The 19,456-nt window shown below is 42.5% G+C and overlaps 1 protein-coding gene across 1 annotated transcript in view; it reads left to right on the top strand.

The window, feature by feature from the left end:
* c5 (complement component 5) overlaps positions 1-19,456 on the top strand; it is a 53,199-nt gene that overhangs the window by 24,911 nt on the left and 8,832 nt on the right. The window contains exons 19-33 of the mRNA XM_079496661.1: positions 223-305; positions 518-657; positions 3,589-3,837; positions 4,235-4,295; positions 5,850-5,939; positions 6,415-6,627; positions 6,811-6,889; positions 9,629-9,788; positions 11,430-11,534; positions 11,727-11,898; positions 12,153-12,277; positions 14,797-14,877; positions 15,617-15,781; positions 18,471-18,533; positions 19,359-19,449. Of these exons, the coding sequence (XP_079352787.1) occupies positions 223-305; positions 518-657; positions 3,589-3,837; positions 4,235-4,295; positions 5,850-5,939; positions 6,415-6,627; positions 6,811-6,889; positions 9,629-9,788; positions 11,430-11,534; positions 11,727-11,898; positions 12,153-12,277; positions 14,797-14,877; positions 15,617-15,781; positions 18,471-18,533; positions 19,359-19,449 (1,877 nt within the window). The remainder of the gene's footprint in view (positions 1-222; positions 306-517; positions 658-3,588; positions 3,838-4,234; positions 4,296-5,849; positions 5,940-6,414; positions 6,628-6,810; positions 6,890-9,628; positions 9,789-11,429; positions 11,535-11,726; positions 11,899-12,152; positions 12,278-14,796; positions 14,878-15,616; positions 15,782-18,470; positions 18,534-19,358; positions 19,450-19,456) is intronic.

The following is a 19,456-nucleotide window of genomic DNA, read 5'->3' as shown; positions in this document are numbered from 1 at the left end:
TAGAAGCTTGAGCAGAAGGCTTCCAGTTCAAATCCGAGCCTCACGGTTAGCGCCTTGCCAGAGGACCACGCAGCACTTTAAGAGATCAACTTCACTTACCAATTAAACTCACCACCTTTACCACCTGTGTGTGTGTGTGTGTGTGTGTGTGTGTGTGTGTGTGTGTGTGTGTGTGTGTGTGTGTGTGTGTGTGTGTGTGTGTGTGTGTGTGTGTGTGTGTAGACCAGGGACAGTGACGCTCAGTAGTACTCTTCCACACTCTCTCACTACCTGGGAGTTCCAAGCTGTTGGCATCTTTCAGAATGGTAACACACACACACACACACACACACACATGCCACACACATGCCATTGAATTGTTTAACCATGTTATCAATTTTTAAATTGACAGTTAGTCCTAATAATAGTTTTTCTGTGTGTGTGTGTGTGTGTGTGTGTGTGTGTGCCTGTGCGTGTTTGTGTGTGTGCGCGCGCGCGTGTGCGTGCGTGCATGCGTGTGTGCGTGCGTGCTGTCCAGGTATCTGTGTGGCTGATCCTATCACAGTGTCCGTGAGTCTGCCGGTCAGCCTAGACGTTCCTCTGCCCTACAAACTGGTCAGAGGGGAACAACTGGAGCTGAAAGGATCTGTCTACAACCAGGCGCGCGGCAGGCTCACGGTCAGTCTAAATTGTTTTTAAAGTGCTTCCCAAACTTTTCACGTCGAGACCCAAAAGAGAGATTTAATCCTTTCTCTGCCGCTAGCTGTTAGCATAAACCCCAGTTCCCAGTGCCAGCATACGCGTTCACTTTAAAAGAGTTTGCTGGTTCCTCGTCGTTCTGAAAGGGGGCGGGACTGCGACGCTCTATTTCACTACATTTGTTTTCTAATTCATGGAATTTCTTTGGAAAGAATGCTTTGAACTAATTATAATTAAAAACAAAATGTGGGAAACACAAAAATAAAGGGACCCCACTATAGGTCTAATTATATATTACTAGAGCGGTGCCCATTGGAGCCTCTATAGCAGTGCCCGTTGAGCACTGGCCTACTTGGAACGATGGAAGTTGGAAATGCATGCCCCACCCAGAAATTATGTCTGTGTCCCTTTTATGGAGTTCTTTGTCAGGCGTGCCCAAATATGGAGTCTATGCAGACATCAGAATGATGTCAGAACAGGCCAGCTCCATATATGGACACTGGGTAGGGGCCCTGTCCAGAGCCCGGGCAGAGGCCTTTTGGGGGGCGGTTCTGCACAACCGTGGGTCCGACCGACTCGACACCGGGCACTGCACTCCCTGTGGTGGTGTGGAACGCGTTTGTCAAATTTGAAGTTGGTGGGGCGAACAGTTCTTAAGTTACGTGGATTACAGACGTACGCACACACACACACACACACACACACACACACACACACACACACACACACACACACACACACACACACACACACACACACACACACACACACACACACACACACACACACACACACACAGAGACTTGGTGCATTTATAGTTAGATTGTTATTATTATGATCTATCCTGTCTTTCAACAGTGGTGGAAAAGTACTCATAGCAATTCTGCAATGTAGAAAGTCCAGAATTCAACATTTACTCGAGTAAAAGTGCCAACGTAATGGCTTCATAAAGTATGAAAAGTAAAAGTACTCATTATGCAGAATGTCTTATTTCAAGTTTTCAAATGTATACAAATATTTAGAAAATAGCAAATCTACAAGCTCACAATGCGTCACATCGCGACGCATTGTGAGCTTGTAGATCAGCTATTTTTGTAATAATAATTTAAATCTACAAAGTAACTATAGTCAGTAGTCACTAACGTTTTCCAATTATTCTAGTGGAGTAAAAATACAAAATTGCCTTGTTTTTGTGTTTTTTTTTCTTCTCCTTCTCCTTCTTCTTCCGCCAAAAATAGCTGTTCTGACTGAACCGTGCAGTTGTTTTTTGCGAAACGTGGCAACATGGTAGAGGGCCATGCCAAACAGTGACTATGCGAAGCCCATTTATGAGCAAATGAAAATTGCTGGTTTGTGAAAATTGTTATTTTGTCCCTAATACATACATGCAGCGTCATATGCTTTTGCAACTGTACAGTATGGTAGAGGGTCATGCCAAATAGCACTGAAAGCAGTCTTACTCCAATAGGTCAAAGGCGCTATGGCAATTTTTTGAAAATGAAACCTTTGAACAGGCATAACTTGTGCCTCGTTTGTCCAAAAGTCATGTCACTTGTTTCCACTTGTTCCTTGACTCATGGGGAACACATATGTCACTTTGATCAGTAAGCTCCGCCCTCAGATTTTCTGCCATTTTGAGCAGTTTAAAAAACGCTTATACCTGATTTTCTGCCTGTTATTTTTTTACAATTTGCATTGAAATGTTCATTGTCTCCGTGTAGCTCAGTCAGTAGAGCTCTTGCCTTCAGACCACAAGGTTGTGTGTTCAAATCCGGGTACTGACAACTCAGCTCGTCAGTCTTATTTGTGCATATTATGCACAAATAAGAACAATATAATATAACAATATAACAATATAATATAACAATATAACAATATAATATAACAATATAACAATATAATATAACAATATAACAATATAATATAACAATATAACAATATAACAATATAATATAACAATATAACAATAAAAGAACAATATTATTGTTCTTATTGCATATTGTCTTATTTATTGGTCCCGCCTTATCGCTGCTTGCAGCTATATTATTTTATTATTATTTTTAACGTTCTGTTTATTAAATTTTGATGTTTTAAACAAATTCAGAAATAAATTGAGAGACACAAACAGTTCAGTAACAAATACAAAAAAAACAACAACACACACACACAATAAGAAAACAACACAAATCAAGACAACCAAAGAAACAAGGAAAACAAAGGAAAAAAACACAACAAAATAAAATAAAAATAAAATCAGTATACAAATCAGCTCATGGTCACAAACATCATCCAGGCAAGACAGGCTAGTCAGGTAACAGCTAATCGGGTTCAGTCTGGGGCACGAGAGTAAAGTACAGTTGCGTTAATTCAGTTGTAATTAAATAAAGTTGTTTTAATCTGATCTAGTGGAAAGGCTACTCACATTAGCTTCGGATGGGTATCTGTTGTTAGCCGCGCGACTGCGCCATCTTGAAATAAGGGTTAAATGGGGGTAAATCCTGCCAATATAGAGCACCGAAGTCCTGACGTCACTGTCAGTAGAGGGACGTATATTAGCAGCGACATTGCTTTCATACTTTCATACCTTTTGCGGCCACATTAATTCCATTTTCTCCAGAAACTGGCTGTATCAAATATGAATGGACATCATTAATGACGCACAGCCACCTCCCTGACAGAAAGGCCGGGATGATCGGTTTATTTTTCAAACACAGTTCTTATATGAAGCGAACTAAAATCCATTGAAATGGGGATTTCAATGCAAATAAAAAAATACATGAACCTGTGTACTGGCACCCTCTACTGAAAGTGACGTCAGACTTCGGTGGTCTATAGTAATCATTCTTTACTTAACCCCGGCGGGGTTAAGTACATGTACATATAGTTATACTTTGCACCTCTGTGTTGCAGTACTGCGTGACGCTGACCGTGGGCCCAGGGGTGTGCGTGCTGAACTCTCAGCCGTCCTCCACATCACCGGGCCAGAGGTCCACCATCTGCCCCGCAGCCTCCCACTGGCCCACCCTGGCCGGGGAGTCGGTGGGCGAGGTGAGCTTCCTCCTGATGGCCCTGGAGGCCGGAGAGCTCACCCTCAACTTCACCCTGGACACCAAGGAGAGAGGAGTCCTCGACATCGTGCAGAAGACACTGCGTGTCGTGGTGAGTGCAGGTTAGGAGGAGTATAGGCATGTGTCGTAAATAGACTAACCCATTTAAAGCTGAGACCAGATTCTACCAATGTCTTCTAAATGTCAGTGGTTCTCCAGCTATTTCATGTCAAGGACCCCAAAAATGATATGTAAATGGCCGTCGACTCCCATCTGAAAATATGTTGTTCCAGGGACCCCCCAGAAGCAAAGATTTGAGTTAAAAATGTTCGCTGTGAAAGAATATATATTCAAAGATTAGTAGTAGTAGTAGTAGTAGTACTAGTAGTAGTAGTTGTTGTAGTTTCTGTATTGCATTTTAATCTTATTGTTTGTATTGTCAACTTTGTTATTAATCTGTGAATCTGGCTGTGCTGAAAGTAACGTGTTATTAATCTTTTGTTGTTCAGCCTGAAGGAGTGAGAACGGAGGTGTTTGCTGGAGGCATCCTGGACCCACAAGGAGTGTATGGTAAAAACACACCACCCATAGCGTCACTTTTCTGGGGGAAATGTTTAGTTTTAGTCTGGTTTTAGACGACTAAATAATCACAAGTCGACTAAGTTGAAAAAATATATTTTGGCGTGCCTTGATGCCTGGCGTATACTTGGCTGTCCCAAGTATATGAGGCTGGGGTGGTGAGTAAACAGAAAATGCCTTTTCAGGTCGGGATACTAATTATATCCAATCAGGAGACAGAACTCATACTGTATATGCTGGACAAACAAGTAAAATTGGAAGTGATCGGGCAAAAACATATCCGTTACATTACCTTTAACTTAAAGGGACACTTCACCCTTTTTGCAAAAATATATATGTTAATGACCTTTAGAAGATTTAGAACACTTTCCTGGGGGTCTTTATGTGTGTAATATGTGGTTTTAGATATTTTAGATTTTAGCAGTGAGCCCAGTGTGCGTATATCTAGCGTCCGAGCATAGACATGCTAACGCCCCGCCTGCCTCTGATTGGCCTACCGACACTGCCCGTTTTGACTGTCCTCCGAGACGTGAGGTTACTGTGGGAAATAATATAAGAGAATGACAGCTTGGCACGCGCGACAGAATGCAGCATTGTAACTCACTTGTACGTTTTATTTTTGTAGAAGAGGCAAACTAATATTGTTTATGCCGTTTGCTTCGATTGAATAATTGATTGAACACACGTGTACGTTGTAATATGATTTGATTTGGGTGTGTACTTAAGTGTTAGTGTTGATTATCATGTATTTATCTAATTATAGTAAACTAATACTATTATACTAAAAAAGATAAAGATCAAGGGAAAATAGACCTTTTTACAGTACAATAATGTTTCAAGTTTACACATACAAATAAATTAGAACACACCCAAATCAAATCATATTATGGCTACGGTGTACATGTTCAATCAATTATTCCATCAAAGCAAACCGCATAAACAATATTAGTTTGCCTCTTCTACAAAAATAAATTCTGGAGCGTTTTGGTCGCCTTTGGAATATTACAACATTCAGTCATGATCTCATTCTCTGTCCCGTATAAACTGTCCATTTGGTTTAATTTTACACTCTTAGAAAGTTAGAAAGTAACGCTGCCAGTGTATCTGTCAGTCACACATCTGTCACAGGGCGCCGCCATATCTTTGACTGTTTTTGACATTGACAACAACGAGCTCTGACCAATCAGAGGCAGGCGGGCGTGTCTCTGTCTATGCTCGGATGCAAACTAGATATACGCGCCCAGTGTCTCTGATGTCATAGACACTGGGCTCACTTACTTCCTGGACTACATGTTGTCTCAGTAAGACAGCCCTCCACCTATCCACAAGGAGGAGCAGTGCACCAAAGCATTATGGGAATTGTAGTCCAGGAAGGAAGTGAGCCATGACAGTGTCCATGACATCAGAGACGCTGGGCTCACTGCTACAATCTAAAAATTCTAAAACCACATATTACACACATAAAGACCCCATTAACATATATTATTTTTGCAAAAAGGGTGAAGTTTCCCTTAAACACCTTCATTTCCAAATGATTCATAACAGGAAAAGAGAAGCTAAGTGTGCGTTTGAAGAATAGACTTCCTCCGGACCAGGTTCCTCACACCAAGGTGGAGAGAGAGATCACCATTCACGGTAGGCCAATGGTTATCCACTTTAAGTTTTTTACGTTTTTACGTTTTTGAGACCACCGCACCTTTAGTCAACCCAGAAAACAATTATGACAAAGAAGGGGTTTCCACACTTGTACACTGCCGGTGTTATAATCATTATTTTAGAACAGGTCGTTTCGAGGATGCAATCTGATTGGTTGAAACAGCCGTCTAGCCGTGCTTAAAACGAGCATGATGGAACACCTAATCAAAACAAATAATTCAGCTGCTCTGTTCTCCCAGAGCACAGCAGACTGGGTGGCTAGGCTACTTTCTTGGGACATTTATGGTCGTAGTGGCTATATCTGCAATTCAAAAAATATATATTTAGTTTTAAGGGTAACTGTTGCCACCTTTCGGAACTCGCCCTGCGTCCACTCCTGCAGCATCGCAGGCGTGCATTATTGATGTTAAACCACCCCTTCTCGTGTAATCTTGCGTCATTATGTTGCCATTAGGTGATGCTTTGGGGGACATCATATCTGTGCGGGACAACCCAGAAGGACTCCGACGGCTAGCTAATCTGCCCTCGGGGTCCGCCGAGGATGAGCTGGCGGGGCTCTTCCCGCTCGTATACCTGTGGAAATACCTGGAGGCCGGGGCGCGCTGGGGCATTCTGGGAGCCGATGAGAAGAAGAACCAGAGAGACCTACAACAGAGGATCAAGGACGGTTAGAGACAATAATATTTCTCTTGGTCATCTGTCTGCCTCTTTTTGCTTCTGTATAATCTGACTGACTATAGCTATATCACTCGATGCCTGGTTTTGTGTGTGTGTGTGTGTGTGTGTGTGTGTGTGTGTGTGTGTGTGTGTGTGTGTGTGTGTGCGTGTGCGTGTGCGTGCGTGCATGTAGGGTTGGTGGGTATCAGTTCCTTCAAGAGCCAATCAACAGCCTCCTACAGAATGTTTCCAGGCAGAGAACCTAGTACTTGGTCAGTACTGTGATTTTTTTTTCGTATATGTGATCTAGTTTGGGGCTACTCAACTTAAAGGGAAATGTCATCCTTTTTGCAAAAAAATGTGTTAATGACGTTTAGAAGATTTAGAACACTTTCCTGGGGGTCTTTATGTGTGTAATATGTGGTTTTAGCTATTTTAGATTTTAACAGTGAGCCCCAGTGTCTCTGATGTCATGGACACTGGGCTCATATCACTTCCTGGACTACATCAAGCAAGCTTAGAGAAGGAAAGGACATGGTGATGTGACTGCGCTGCGCCATGACTCTTTCATGGGAGCCAACTACAACCGTAAGTCGGCAGAATGCACTGGAGTCCATGAGATTTCTGAATGACTGAGATATTTTGTAAAGTAATCGCTTCTGGAAAATAACAGAAGACATGTAGCACATTATTGTCTGCTGTGTTGCTTTTCGATGTGTACACTGTGTACACTATCTAAAACCACATATTACACACACCCCCAGGAAAGTGTTCTAAATCTTCTAAACGTCATTAACATATCTTTTTTTGCAAAAAGGGTCCCTTTAAGATGGCTCAGGGGCCACTCACACATTTATTTTGTAACAGATTACAAGTCTAACTAGAAAAAGTGCCCTTCTGGGCACAGGTCTCCACCAGGAGGATAGGACTGTGTGAGATGTTTGGCAAAATGTTTAGGAGTAATATAAACATGTTTGCCTTTGATGGCAATTGGATGACTTGAGGCATTTTGTTCCAAAAATGTGTTTTGCAAAAATCAACCTGTTGGTGGCGCTATAACAGGCCAATGTGAAAAGGGTGGGATATATTCCTCAGCCTAGTAAGAAAATGTGTGAAAGATTTCACGTAAATTGCATGCTGCGTTCATGATTTGTTAAAAACGGGGCAATCTTGCAAACTGTGAAAGCCAATTATAGCCAATTAGGATGGAATATGAAATATCGGACAGATCCGACTTGAGCACATGCCATAGAGATACTGTGTAACGATTTTTGGACAGAATCTGGAGGAGTAATATCATTTTTTTTTTTACAAAAAGTTTTACAAAAGTCGGCCTCCTGGTGGCGCTATAAAAGGCAGATGCGGAAAATGCAGGTCAAAGGTTTGTCCTTGGCCTCTAGGGAGTGTGCATGCAACGTTTCACGCAGATCGGTGCAGTTTTAGGTAAAAAAAAATGTGAAAAGCTGCCTCATGGTGGCGCTATAACAGGCCGTTCTGGAAAATGCGGGGCAGAGGTTCATCGTTGGCATCCAGGGAGTGTGTGTGCAAAGTTTGGCATCGACCGGGTTAACGGTGCCGGAGATTAGCTGGTAACGGACGGACGGAAGGACGGACGGACGGACGGACGGACGGACACACACACACACACACACACGGACGGAGTAAAACATACTCTCTCCCCATGCCTTCGGCCTGGTGGAGACAAAAATGAAGGAAACAGGCAGTAAAAAAAGCCACGTGTGATTAATGATGAAATGACAAAATGAGGATTCAAAACATTTGAAAAGAACATATAACAACTAGAAAAAGTGCCCTTCTGGGCACAGGTCTCCACCAGGAGGATAGGACTGTGTGAGATGTTTGGCAAAATGTTTAGGAGTAATATAAACATGTTTGCCTTTGATGGCAATTGGATGATTTGAGGCATTGTTCCAAAAATGTGTTTTGCAAAAATCAACCTGTTGGTGGCGCTATAACAGGCCAATGTGAAAAGGGTGGGATATATTCCTCAGCCTAGTAAGAAAATGTGTGAAAGATTTCACGTAAATTGCATGCTGCGTTCATGATTTGAGGCTTTTGTTCAAAACGGGGCAATCTTGCAAACTGTGAAAGCCAATTTTAGCCAATTAGGATGGAATATGAAATATCGGACAGATCCGACTTGAGCACATGACCATAGAGATACTGTGTAACGATATGTGAGATTTTTGGACAGAATCTGGAGGAGTAATATCAAAAAATGTGTTTTACAAAAGTCGGCCTCCTGGTGGCGCTATAAAAGGCAGATGCGGAAAATGCAGGTCAAAGGTTTGTCCTTGGCCTCTAGGGAGTGTGCATGCAACATTTCACGCAGATCGGTGCAGTTTTAGGTAAAAAATTAGAAAAGCTGCCTCATGGTGGCGCTATAACAGGCCGTTCTGGAAAATGCGGGGCAGAGGTTCATCGTTGGCATCCAGGGAGTGTGTGTGCAAAGTTTGGCATCGACCGGGTTAACGGTGCCGGAGATTAGCTGGTAACGGACGGACGGACGGAAGGACGGACGGACGGACGGACGGACACACACACGGACGGACGGACGGACACACACACGGACGGAGTGCAAAACATACTCTCTCCCCATGCCTTCGGCCTGGTGGAGACAATGAACAAATTAGCACAGGTAAATACATAGTCATACAGTAAGTAAGTGATTCATTAATACTCAGCCGACATCAGGCCATATCACTTTCTCTAGAAACAAACAATACAATACCTACAATCTGAAATTAAAATAACTATAATAACTATAACTATAATAAACTAATTATATTTGTATTGGTATGACCATGACGGGCCACAGATACATTAACCCATTCTGGACGGGAAGCCTTTTTGGTGTTTTAAGCGTGTGTGTGTGTGTGTGTGTGTGTGTGTGTGTGTGTGTGTGTGTGTGTGTGTGTGTGTGTGTGTGTGTGTGTGTGTGTGTGTGTGTGTGTGTGTGTGTGTGTGTGTGTGTGCGCGTGCGTGCGCAGGCTGACAGCTCAGGTAGTGTATGCCCTGGCCCAGACAGACAGTGTGGAGCCAGTGGACCGTGACTACCTGCAACAGACTCTGAGGTGGTTGAGGACGACGGCTCAAAACACAGACGGATCATTCAAGGAGTTCTCTACTTACTCCCCCAACAAAATCATGGTTTATAAGCTCTTTATTCACCACACTTTAGAATGTTCCTTTTCAATCTATATTTTACAACAGTGGTTTTCGACCAGTGGTCCTTGGAGGGGGTTCCAGGTGGTCCGCGGCTAAATGATGGAGATTTGGTAACCAAATGGACCCTTATAGATCTTTAACTGTCAAGAATTAAATTATTGTTAACCCTTAGCCCGCTAGCATTTATTGAAAAATTAGGATCTAATTCACTCCCAGTCGAGCTCTTATTTTGAAAAGCCACATTTCCAGAATACCAGAAGTAGTATTATCCTAGTAAGCTGAACAGGTCCCATTCAACTGTTGTTTACAAAATGAGTCTATGCTGAGGCACTGGACAGCTCCACATCGCCGGCTCTGTGCCGTCAAAGAAACGCTGTTTTGACCAAAAATGCCATCTGGGACAAGGAATAGGAGATACAGGCAATTGAAAGAAACGGATAGAATGGATTATTATGGTGCCGATGATCTAAAATTGGCGACGGAGTCTTGTGACAACAACAGCTAGCTACCCGATGCTAACGTAAGTAGCATTATGGCTTGATCGATCGAATGCACTATAAAAGCGCAATTGCCATTAATCAACAGCAATGGCGGTAAGCGTAATAAAAAATAGGCTTCATTTGCCATTAATCAACGGCAATGGCGCGGAGAGTATATTGTTAAACATCTATATTACTTAGTTAATTTACAAGAAGTCTACACCAATGGTTCCCAAACTTTTTCATGTCAAAGACCCCCACATTGACAGTAATTAGCCCGCAGACCTCCATTTGAAAAGATATGCCAGGGAACTGAGAGAAGGCTCTAGCAGTGATTCTCAACCTGTATAATTTCAAGGATCCCCAGTTTGACATGCATTAGTCTACGCCTACGGACCCCCATTCAATGGCATTTCTATCTCTCGGATCCCCAATTTATATTGTACAATCAATGTTAATTTAACTCTGAGAGTGTACAAATGGAACCAAATGGACCCGTTAGGTCCATTTGGTTCCATTTGTACACTCTCAGAGTTACCGACCCATAAGGGTCCATTTGGTTCCTAACTATCATTTAGCTGGGGACCCCCTGGAACTCCCTCAAGGACCCCTGGGGGTCCACGGACCCCACTTTGGGAACCACTGGTCTACACAATTATAGAATGTAGAATAATTGTTATTTTGATGAATTTGTCTCTTATGTCTCCTGTGGTACCAACATCAATACAGCATGGAATTGTGTACATATTCTTTAGTTTTGTCTGCAAGGCTAAATCTCATCAAATCATTAAAATGGTGGTGTGTGGCTCAAATGCGGAATACATAATGGGCCTTCATATGAAAAGGGTTGAAAACCACTGTTTTACAATATATTCTTTATCGTGTATTGTTCTTTTATTTATTTTGTGTTTACTCTTACTCGTCCACTATTCCACTTTACTATTTCAATTTATAATCATTAACCACACATTAATAACTTGAAATTACCACAGTGTGTGTATTTGAATATTTTTTATTGTATTGAAATAATATTCTGGTTTAAACAAATCAGTTTTGATTTTGATAGATTTAAAAAAATATTATTATTATTATTATTATTATTATTTATCTAGACTCTCTTTTCTTTTTCGTATCTTTCTCGCAGTCAAGAAACGCGACTCGGTTGGACCAATCAGTGTACCTGACCTCCTTTGTGCTGATTGGCTTACACCAAGCATCACAGATCAACGATAAGAAACTACAACTAAAGGTAATACCCCCCCCCCCCCCCCCCCCCCCTCTACCTCTTTGACTTCATTCACTTTGATTTGTTGTTCCAATGAGAAATGATGATTTTCATTTTACTCGTCTCGTCTCGTCTCGTCTCGTCTCGTCTCGTCTCGCCTCGCCTCGCCTCGCCTCGCCTCGCCTCTCCTCTCCTCCATTTGATTAACCCCTTCAGGCCCACGAGGACAGTAAGACTCACGCGGCAGGCTACCTCTCCCAGCATGCCTTGGAGGTGCAGAGTGTGTATGTGCGTGCGGTTGCATGCTACGCCATGACCCTGCATAACCCTGACAGTCAGACAGCCACACAGCTGTATGACAGCTTGGAGCAGCTGGCAAAATATAAAGGTGTGTGTGTGTGTGTGTGTGTGTGTGTGTGTGTGTGTGTGTGTGTGTGTGTGTGTGTGTGTGTGTGTGTGTGTGTGTGTGTGTGTGTGTGTGTGTGTGTGTGTGCGTGTGTGCGCGTGCGCTAACCATTGTGCATATGCCTGCACTATCTGCATTGAGTGATCTTGGTACATAGAAATTGATAGATTCTCACTTTCACAATTGAGTTGAGTTGAGTTGAGTTTGAATTGAATTGAATTGAATTTTGTGTGTAGGGACCCCTGCTGTTCTGCGATATTGGCAGGAGCGTTATGTGACAGCTGATTGGGTGAAACCGGACACGTCCAGTGCTCTGACAGTAGCAACCACAGTATACGTTCTGTTAACGTCCATAGCCAAGGTATCTCTGTCTGTCTGTCTGTCTGTCTGTCTGTCTGTCTGTCTGTCTGTCTGTCTGTCTGTCTGTCTGTCTGTCTGTCTGTCTGTCTGTCCCACCGACACGACAGCGGAGGTGGTTAATCAGCCTGAAGGTGATTTATATATAAACAATTAATGACCACTCAGCCATACAGTATCCCACTTATTACACGGCTACTTAATACATCAATTAATAAATTGACCCAAATCACAACAAAACGAGGTATTTCCTTGCTTGTGTGGCGGGGTGGTATTGATTAAGGTAGCCAACTACGCCACCTGGGGAATTGCACCCCAGGAATATTATACTAATACTGAACACCCGGAGCACGTAATGACTCCCCAACACAGATTCAGTAACAATAAAGGCAAGGCAGAAACGTGTGTAACCAATATACAAAACACTTTATTAAATAGTTGGTTGGCAATATATAATATTAATTAAAACATGGCATAGCAAGAAGACATTTCATTTATCAATAAGACGGTGCAAATATAGCAATATCCAACAACAGGGTTAAAGTGCAAGTGACTATAAAGTGCCTAGAGCTAGGGATATCACACCACTACAAGCCAGTACTGGGGTGAGGAGGGGAGCTGGGCAGGCTCACCGGTCCAGGGTGGTGGCAATACACCAACAAAACACAACACAGCAACTCAAAATAAACCACAAAGGAAAAGTAAACTAAGGGAAAAGGGGCATTACCACCACCACTGGACGGCCGTCAGCTGCTCCAGCGTGGCTTATCCCCAGCACCGGACCTATAAGGAGGATAAATATATATATCAGCACTTCACAGTGGGATGTATTCTATAATGACAGTATTCTCTTCAGCCGGTCGTATCTAAATCACAATGGTATATGTATAAGATATAAATATAAGTGCATATATATACATATGATATAATACACAATATACTTATATATATCTATATACGCCCAGACACTGCATAAATACAATATAATAGAGGAATAGAATTAAATGAGAAGGGTTACAATGAACCAGGCCCAGACTCAGGCGAGCAGCAATCCAAACACTGGGACCATTCGTGGCGGTGTGATTGTTCTTAGACTCGGTGGCTCATGAGAATGGGTGGAATGGTAATATCAGCAAAGCAGCAGGTGTGGTGCTGGCCCTGAAACGCAAACGGCCGTATTAAGATACTACTTAACTACTATAGTTCGCTGAGGCAAGAACAGAGAGGCGCACAATGGGACTCACCAGCTGTAATGAGGCCAAGGCGTACTGCCGTTGTGCTTCACCGCAGCGGTAGCCAGGTAGATAAAGAGGAACTGTAAACAACAAAAGCCTGTTTATATTCCTCTGGCATCAACGTCACCAAATGAATATATATAGAGAAGGAGAACCACCAATAACGTACCGGGGTGGCGTTGTGCCAGTTCACCACACAGAACTCCAGAAGGAGATGTTCACTGTGTAGCCCCGAGGCTAGAAACAAAACAAGCGGTCACAGTCACGTTCAACTTCTAAGGCAGGCGCTAGAATACACAGCAATGTGGAGAAACGTACCTTCACAGATGTGTCAACTAAGCGCGCTGTTCCCCGACAGAACAGCCGCTTCAGAATGACCGCCTCAACTGAAGAGGAATGTCTCCCGATCGTAGAGAGCGTTCCAAACAGAGCGGAGGAGAGACAGACAGCTAATGCACACGGAAGACGTGCCGTCTTATAAATGCCACAAATCAATCAATTAAGCAGTGGGCGGAGGAGGGGCCGTGACAGCGTGGGAACGCTCACGCCCATCCTGCCACAATCGGTAATGAGTAAGTGTTGCGCTGGCCGACGTCTGCCCAGCTGCAGCAGCACTGTCGGAAAACAAGGAAGTGAGTTGATCAAATAGAGTCCATTTTCGGGTACTGCTTCGTCTATTTATCGCTCAATTGTTTTCAAAAACATTTTTGAGAGCAATGTTTTGCTGTAAATAACACTGTGTGTTTACATGGCTGTCATGTTAGAAACAGCAGTAAATCAGCGGGGCACAGCAGGTGCTCCGAGGGTTTGATTAGGCATTGGTCTGTTATAGAGCGTAGCGGTCATTATACAGAAATATCAGACAGATAAATCCGGCAATTCACCAATCAGAAATGAATCAAGCATTCAACCAAGCCGTGTAATATTCTCAGATATCACATGAGCAGAGCCACACCGCCATAATAAATGCAATATCTCTGCAATAAATGGTTAATGGTCAATCTGAGCTGAAGAGTCTTAATGAACTAAGCATCTGTGATTTACGACAGCTGTTCTACTGAGCGTTACGTTCTACAAACTAATACATCGTAACGCATTGTGAGCTTGTAGATCGACTATTTTCAAAAGATTTGTGCATTTGAAAACTACTACTTTTACTTTTGGTACTTTAAGTATAGCCTACATTTCGATGTAATACTTTTGTACTATTACTCGAGTACATGTTGAATTCCGGACAATATGAGTATATACTTTTTCCACCACTGATGGTGTGATGTTTCCTGTGAAGGGCCGGATCACCTACGCCAACCCCATCATGTCCTGGCTGACACTAGACCAGCATCACGGAGGAGCTGTCTTCTCTGCACAGGTAAACACTAGGGCTTTCACTTTTGTGATTTTTACTAGTTGACTAGTTGCCTATTGTTGAACTACCTATTAGTTGTACATTTAAAAACTGTACATTGGTGACTGTAATCTAGCATTCTAGCTGATCTTGACGCCTACAAAAAATAAACAAATAAAACACTTATTTTGTTCTTCTTCAACTATAGTCATTCTACAGCCACATATCAACATCATGTGTGTGGATGTGTGTGTGTGTGTGTGTGTGTGTGTGTGTGTGTGTGTGTGTGTGTGTGTGTGTGTGTGTGTGTGTGTGTGTGTGTGTGTGTGTGTGTGTGTGTGTGTGTGTGTGTGTGTGTGTGTGTGTGTGTGTGAATAGTAAACACACACACACAAGCATGCACGCAACACACGCCCACACACACACCACACACACACACACACACACACACACACGTGGCAATCAGCTGACCAATTTAGGCGGCGTATTTAAGCTCACCCAGACAGACAGACAGACAGACAGACAGACAGACAGACAGACACTCATTTAGTAGTCATTGGTCATACAGACTCATTCTACAGCCACATATCAACATCGTGTGTGTGTGTGTGTGTGTGTGTGTGTGTGTGTGTGTGTGTGTGTGTGTGTGTGTGTGTGTGTGTGTGTGTGTGTGTGTGTGTGTGTGTGTGTGTGTGTGTGTGTGTGTGTGTGTGTGTGTGTGCGTGCGTGCGTGCGTGCGTGCGTGCGTGCGTGCGTGGTATAGGACACAGCATTGACTCTTCAGGCTGTCACAGAGTACGCTAAGGTGACACGTCGCTCGGCAGTTCTAGACCAGGAGATCATCCTGAAGTTCCAGAGGAAAGGACATGGATATCTGAGGACCAACGTCATGCTCACACAGACACGACCAGTGGCATCACCCATACAGGTAATAATAACCCATTTAGGACTGTGAGGCCAGATTCCAACAAAATGTCTTCTAAATTCAGAAAACTGTCAGGATTTAGAACACTAAATGAATGAATGTCAAGGACCCCAAAGATTATATGGTAATTGGCCGTCGACCCCCATCTGTTGTTCCAGGACCCCCCCCCAGAAGTAAAGTTATGAGTTAAAAACACTTGCTGTGAAAGAATATAAGAATTGCACACATTTTAACGACATTTCAAAAATAGCAGATACATTCTACAAGCTCATAGCGTGGCACCGAGTGCCGCGCTATGAGCTTGTAGAATGTAGATCTGCTATTGTTCAATAGTTTAAAATAATGGTTAAAGTGGTTAAACGCTAAAGCGACACATCCTTAATGGGTTAATGTCTTTATAAAGTAACATGTTTTTCGTCTGTCGTACTTTAAGCAATCATTAATGCACTTCTGTGATACCTTTCGAGTGTAATATATTGCAATTATACAACAGTTACCCTTAAAACTAAGATAATCACAGAAAAATTCAAAATGTTCAATGACAGATGTAGTCACTACGACCACAATGTCCCAATAACCTAGCCACAGAGTCTCTTGCACTCTGAGAGAAAAGCACGGCTGAATTCTTTGTTTTTATTAGCCGTTCCATTATCGTGGTTTAAGCACGGCTAGAAAGCTGTTTCAACCAATCAGATTGCTTCCTCGAAATGACCTGTTGTATAATGAATTGAGTGGGCAAAACCATACCTATATTATATTGTTAGGGTCAATATACTAAATTAATATATGATAACCCTTCCAAGTAGTAGCTGTTTCATATTTTCAATTTTTTGCATATTTTCGTACATAATGCCTAATTTGCATAATGAAATGTGTAATACGATTAATTCTTTCCTCGCCATTGACATTGATCAATGGAAATTGAAGCCTATTTTTTTATACTACGCTTAACGCCATTGCCGTCGATCAAGCCATAATGCTACTTACGTTAGCATCGGGTAGCTAGCTGTTGTTGTCACAAGACTTTTTTTTCTTTCAATCGCCTGTATCTCCAATAGAGGGTATGCGCATGCATAAAGTGAATGGCAGATCGAGTGGCAAAGTAAGTGAATTTAGAGTTGTTTAAAGTCATTTCATGCAATCCAATAGGACTTTTCTGTTTGGATGTAGGGGCTGTCAAGTCCAGAAAGTAGTTTTTTGCCACTCAGTAGGCATTCCTGCATAACTTCCGGGTATGATGATGATGTCACGCGCATACCCTCTATTCCTTGTCCCAGATGGCATTTTTGGTCAAAACAGTGTTTCTTTGATGGCACAGAGCCGGCGATGAGGAGCCCTCCAGTGCCCCGGTATAGATCCATCTTGTAAACAACAGTTGAACGAGACCCGTTAAACTTACTAGGATAAGTCTACTTCCGGAAGTCTGGAAATTTGGCTTTTCAAAATAAGAGCTCAACTGGGAAAAATGCTGGTGTGAATTAGATCCTAATTTTTCAATAAATGCTAGCGGGCTAAGTGTTAATCATTGTCTTCGTGTAAGTAATCAACTGGGGAAGTTTCATGTGGGGTGATAAATATTAATTATTTTTTTACCTATTCACCTTTCGGGCCCTATCTTGTTTCAGGGGGCACATTTTCTTGGGGATTTTGTATTGTGTAATAGGCGTTCCCCCGTTATATTGGCTAGTATCTTATGCCACCACCTAAATCCTTAAAACACCTCCGCTATTACATTATGCATATAGTGGTTTTGGCGTTACGCACCAATCAGTGTGCCAGGTGCTATCGCCTTTAAGAGCTCCATTATCCATAATCCATTATGGCCTGGAGTGAGCCTTATGGAACAGCAACGCGTGCTACATTTATATGAATACATTTATATTAGATACAGAGGGTTGTTTTGTGTGTCCAGTATCTGAGTGTCATCCACTCCGTGACCAACACAGCCTCACAGTGGAAGCTCCTAAATGCAGAATTCATGGAAAGTGTTTAATACTTGCGGGCAAGGCATGGGATACGATAGAGCCCAACATGTATAGGCCTACTGTAGGTGAACATTACAAAATGTGTGATAAATATGAACAAGCTACTCCTGTGGAAGGGTTATCATATATTAATATATTGATCCTAGAAACAATTTAATATGGTTTTGCCCACTGAATTCATAATTAACGTTCCAATTTTGGAGGTCTGGCTCATGGACTAAAAACTGGTTCTGAACTGAACCAGTTGCCAACCGGTGGAAAAGGGGCCTCTGTGATGAGAGCTTGTGTAACACCCGGGATTCGAACTTGGGTCTCCCATGTGAAAGTCCAACATCTTAACCACTAGACCAAAGGGATATCCCTATGGACTGGGGGAGATATTAGACTTTTTGAGGCTGTGAGCCACTCTGCTACACTCAGGCGACAGCATCGAGACGGTGTAAGGACGGATTGATGCATACCCTTATTCAGTGGTCTCCAAACATTTTAGCTCAAGACCCAAAAGATTTCTCCCTTTAATTGGGACCCAAACTAGTCGTGAGTGAGCTTGTAGATCGGCTATTTTCACGAAGTTCTTTTTTTTTAAATTATTACTACTGCGATTTGTTTTTTTATTCATCCATGACATTCTTTATTTTTTGTTTTACTGAACTATTATTTATAAAACAAATAAAGGGGTATTTACAGTTCTCTGTTGTGTCCTACAGGTGGACATAGATGACAACGTGGAAGCCTACACGGGCTATGGTACGGGAGTGTCACATGTCAAAGTCAGTACGCACTAAAATACAATAACATAACACACGTGTGTCTAGTGGCACTTGAGGTTTCTGTGTGTGTGTGACTGTGTGTGTGTGACTGTGTGTGTGTGTGTGTGTGTGTGTGTGTGTGTGTGTGTGTGTGTGTGTGTGTGTGTGTGTGTGTGTGTGTGTGTGTATAATCATCCATTCTATCTGTTTCTTTCAATCGCCTGTATCTCCTATTCCTTGTCCCAGATGGCATTTCTGGTCAAAATAAGGTTTATTCCACGGCACAGAGCCGACGATGTGAAGCCCTCCACTGCACTGGCTCAGCTCCAATTGGTACACAAGATCTGACCAGGCACCGTCCAACGTCCTAGTTTATGATCAATTCCGGAAGTCTGGAAATGTGGCTTTTCAAAATAAGAGCTGAACTGGGAAAAATGCTGGCGTGAATTATATCATAATTTGTCAATAATGCTAACGCTTAGTGGGTTAATGCCCTATACTACCGAATATAAGACGACTCTCATTACCCATTTTGGAAAAAGAACATTGAATGTCAAATAGTATAGTCCCCGATTATAATACGACCCCGTTTTTTAGGATATTTCCATTGGAAAGTTTTATATTCAGTCCAATAGGGTACTTTGTCATTATTGCCATTATTTGGAGAAGGTGCTGACAATGAGTTTCCCTCCGACAGAGACGAGGATAGAATAGAATAGAACAGGTCATTTGTTTGTGTGGTTGAACAAAGGAAGATGCTAAGAAGACCTTTCAAATGAAGCAGTTGAAGCTTTGTTAGTAACTGTCTGTCTGTCTGTCTGTCTGTCTGTCTGTTCGTCTGTTCAGCTGAAGACGGTGTACTACCAGACCGTTGCAACCAATGAGAAGTGTAAATTTGACACCTCCATACAGACATTCAAAGCTGACGCATCCAACGGTAAGTC

This window comes from Electrona antarctica (genome assembly GCF_951216825.1).
Source record: "Electrona antarctica genome assembly, chromosome: 1".
Classification (NCBI taxonomy): domain Eukaryota; kingdom Metazoa; phylum Chordata; class Actinopteri; order Myctophiformes; family Myctophidae; genus Electrona; species Electrona antarctica.
Note: the sequence above shows the minus strand (reverse complement) of the source record. Positions and strands in the feature narration are given on the sequence as shown.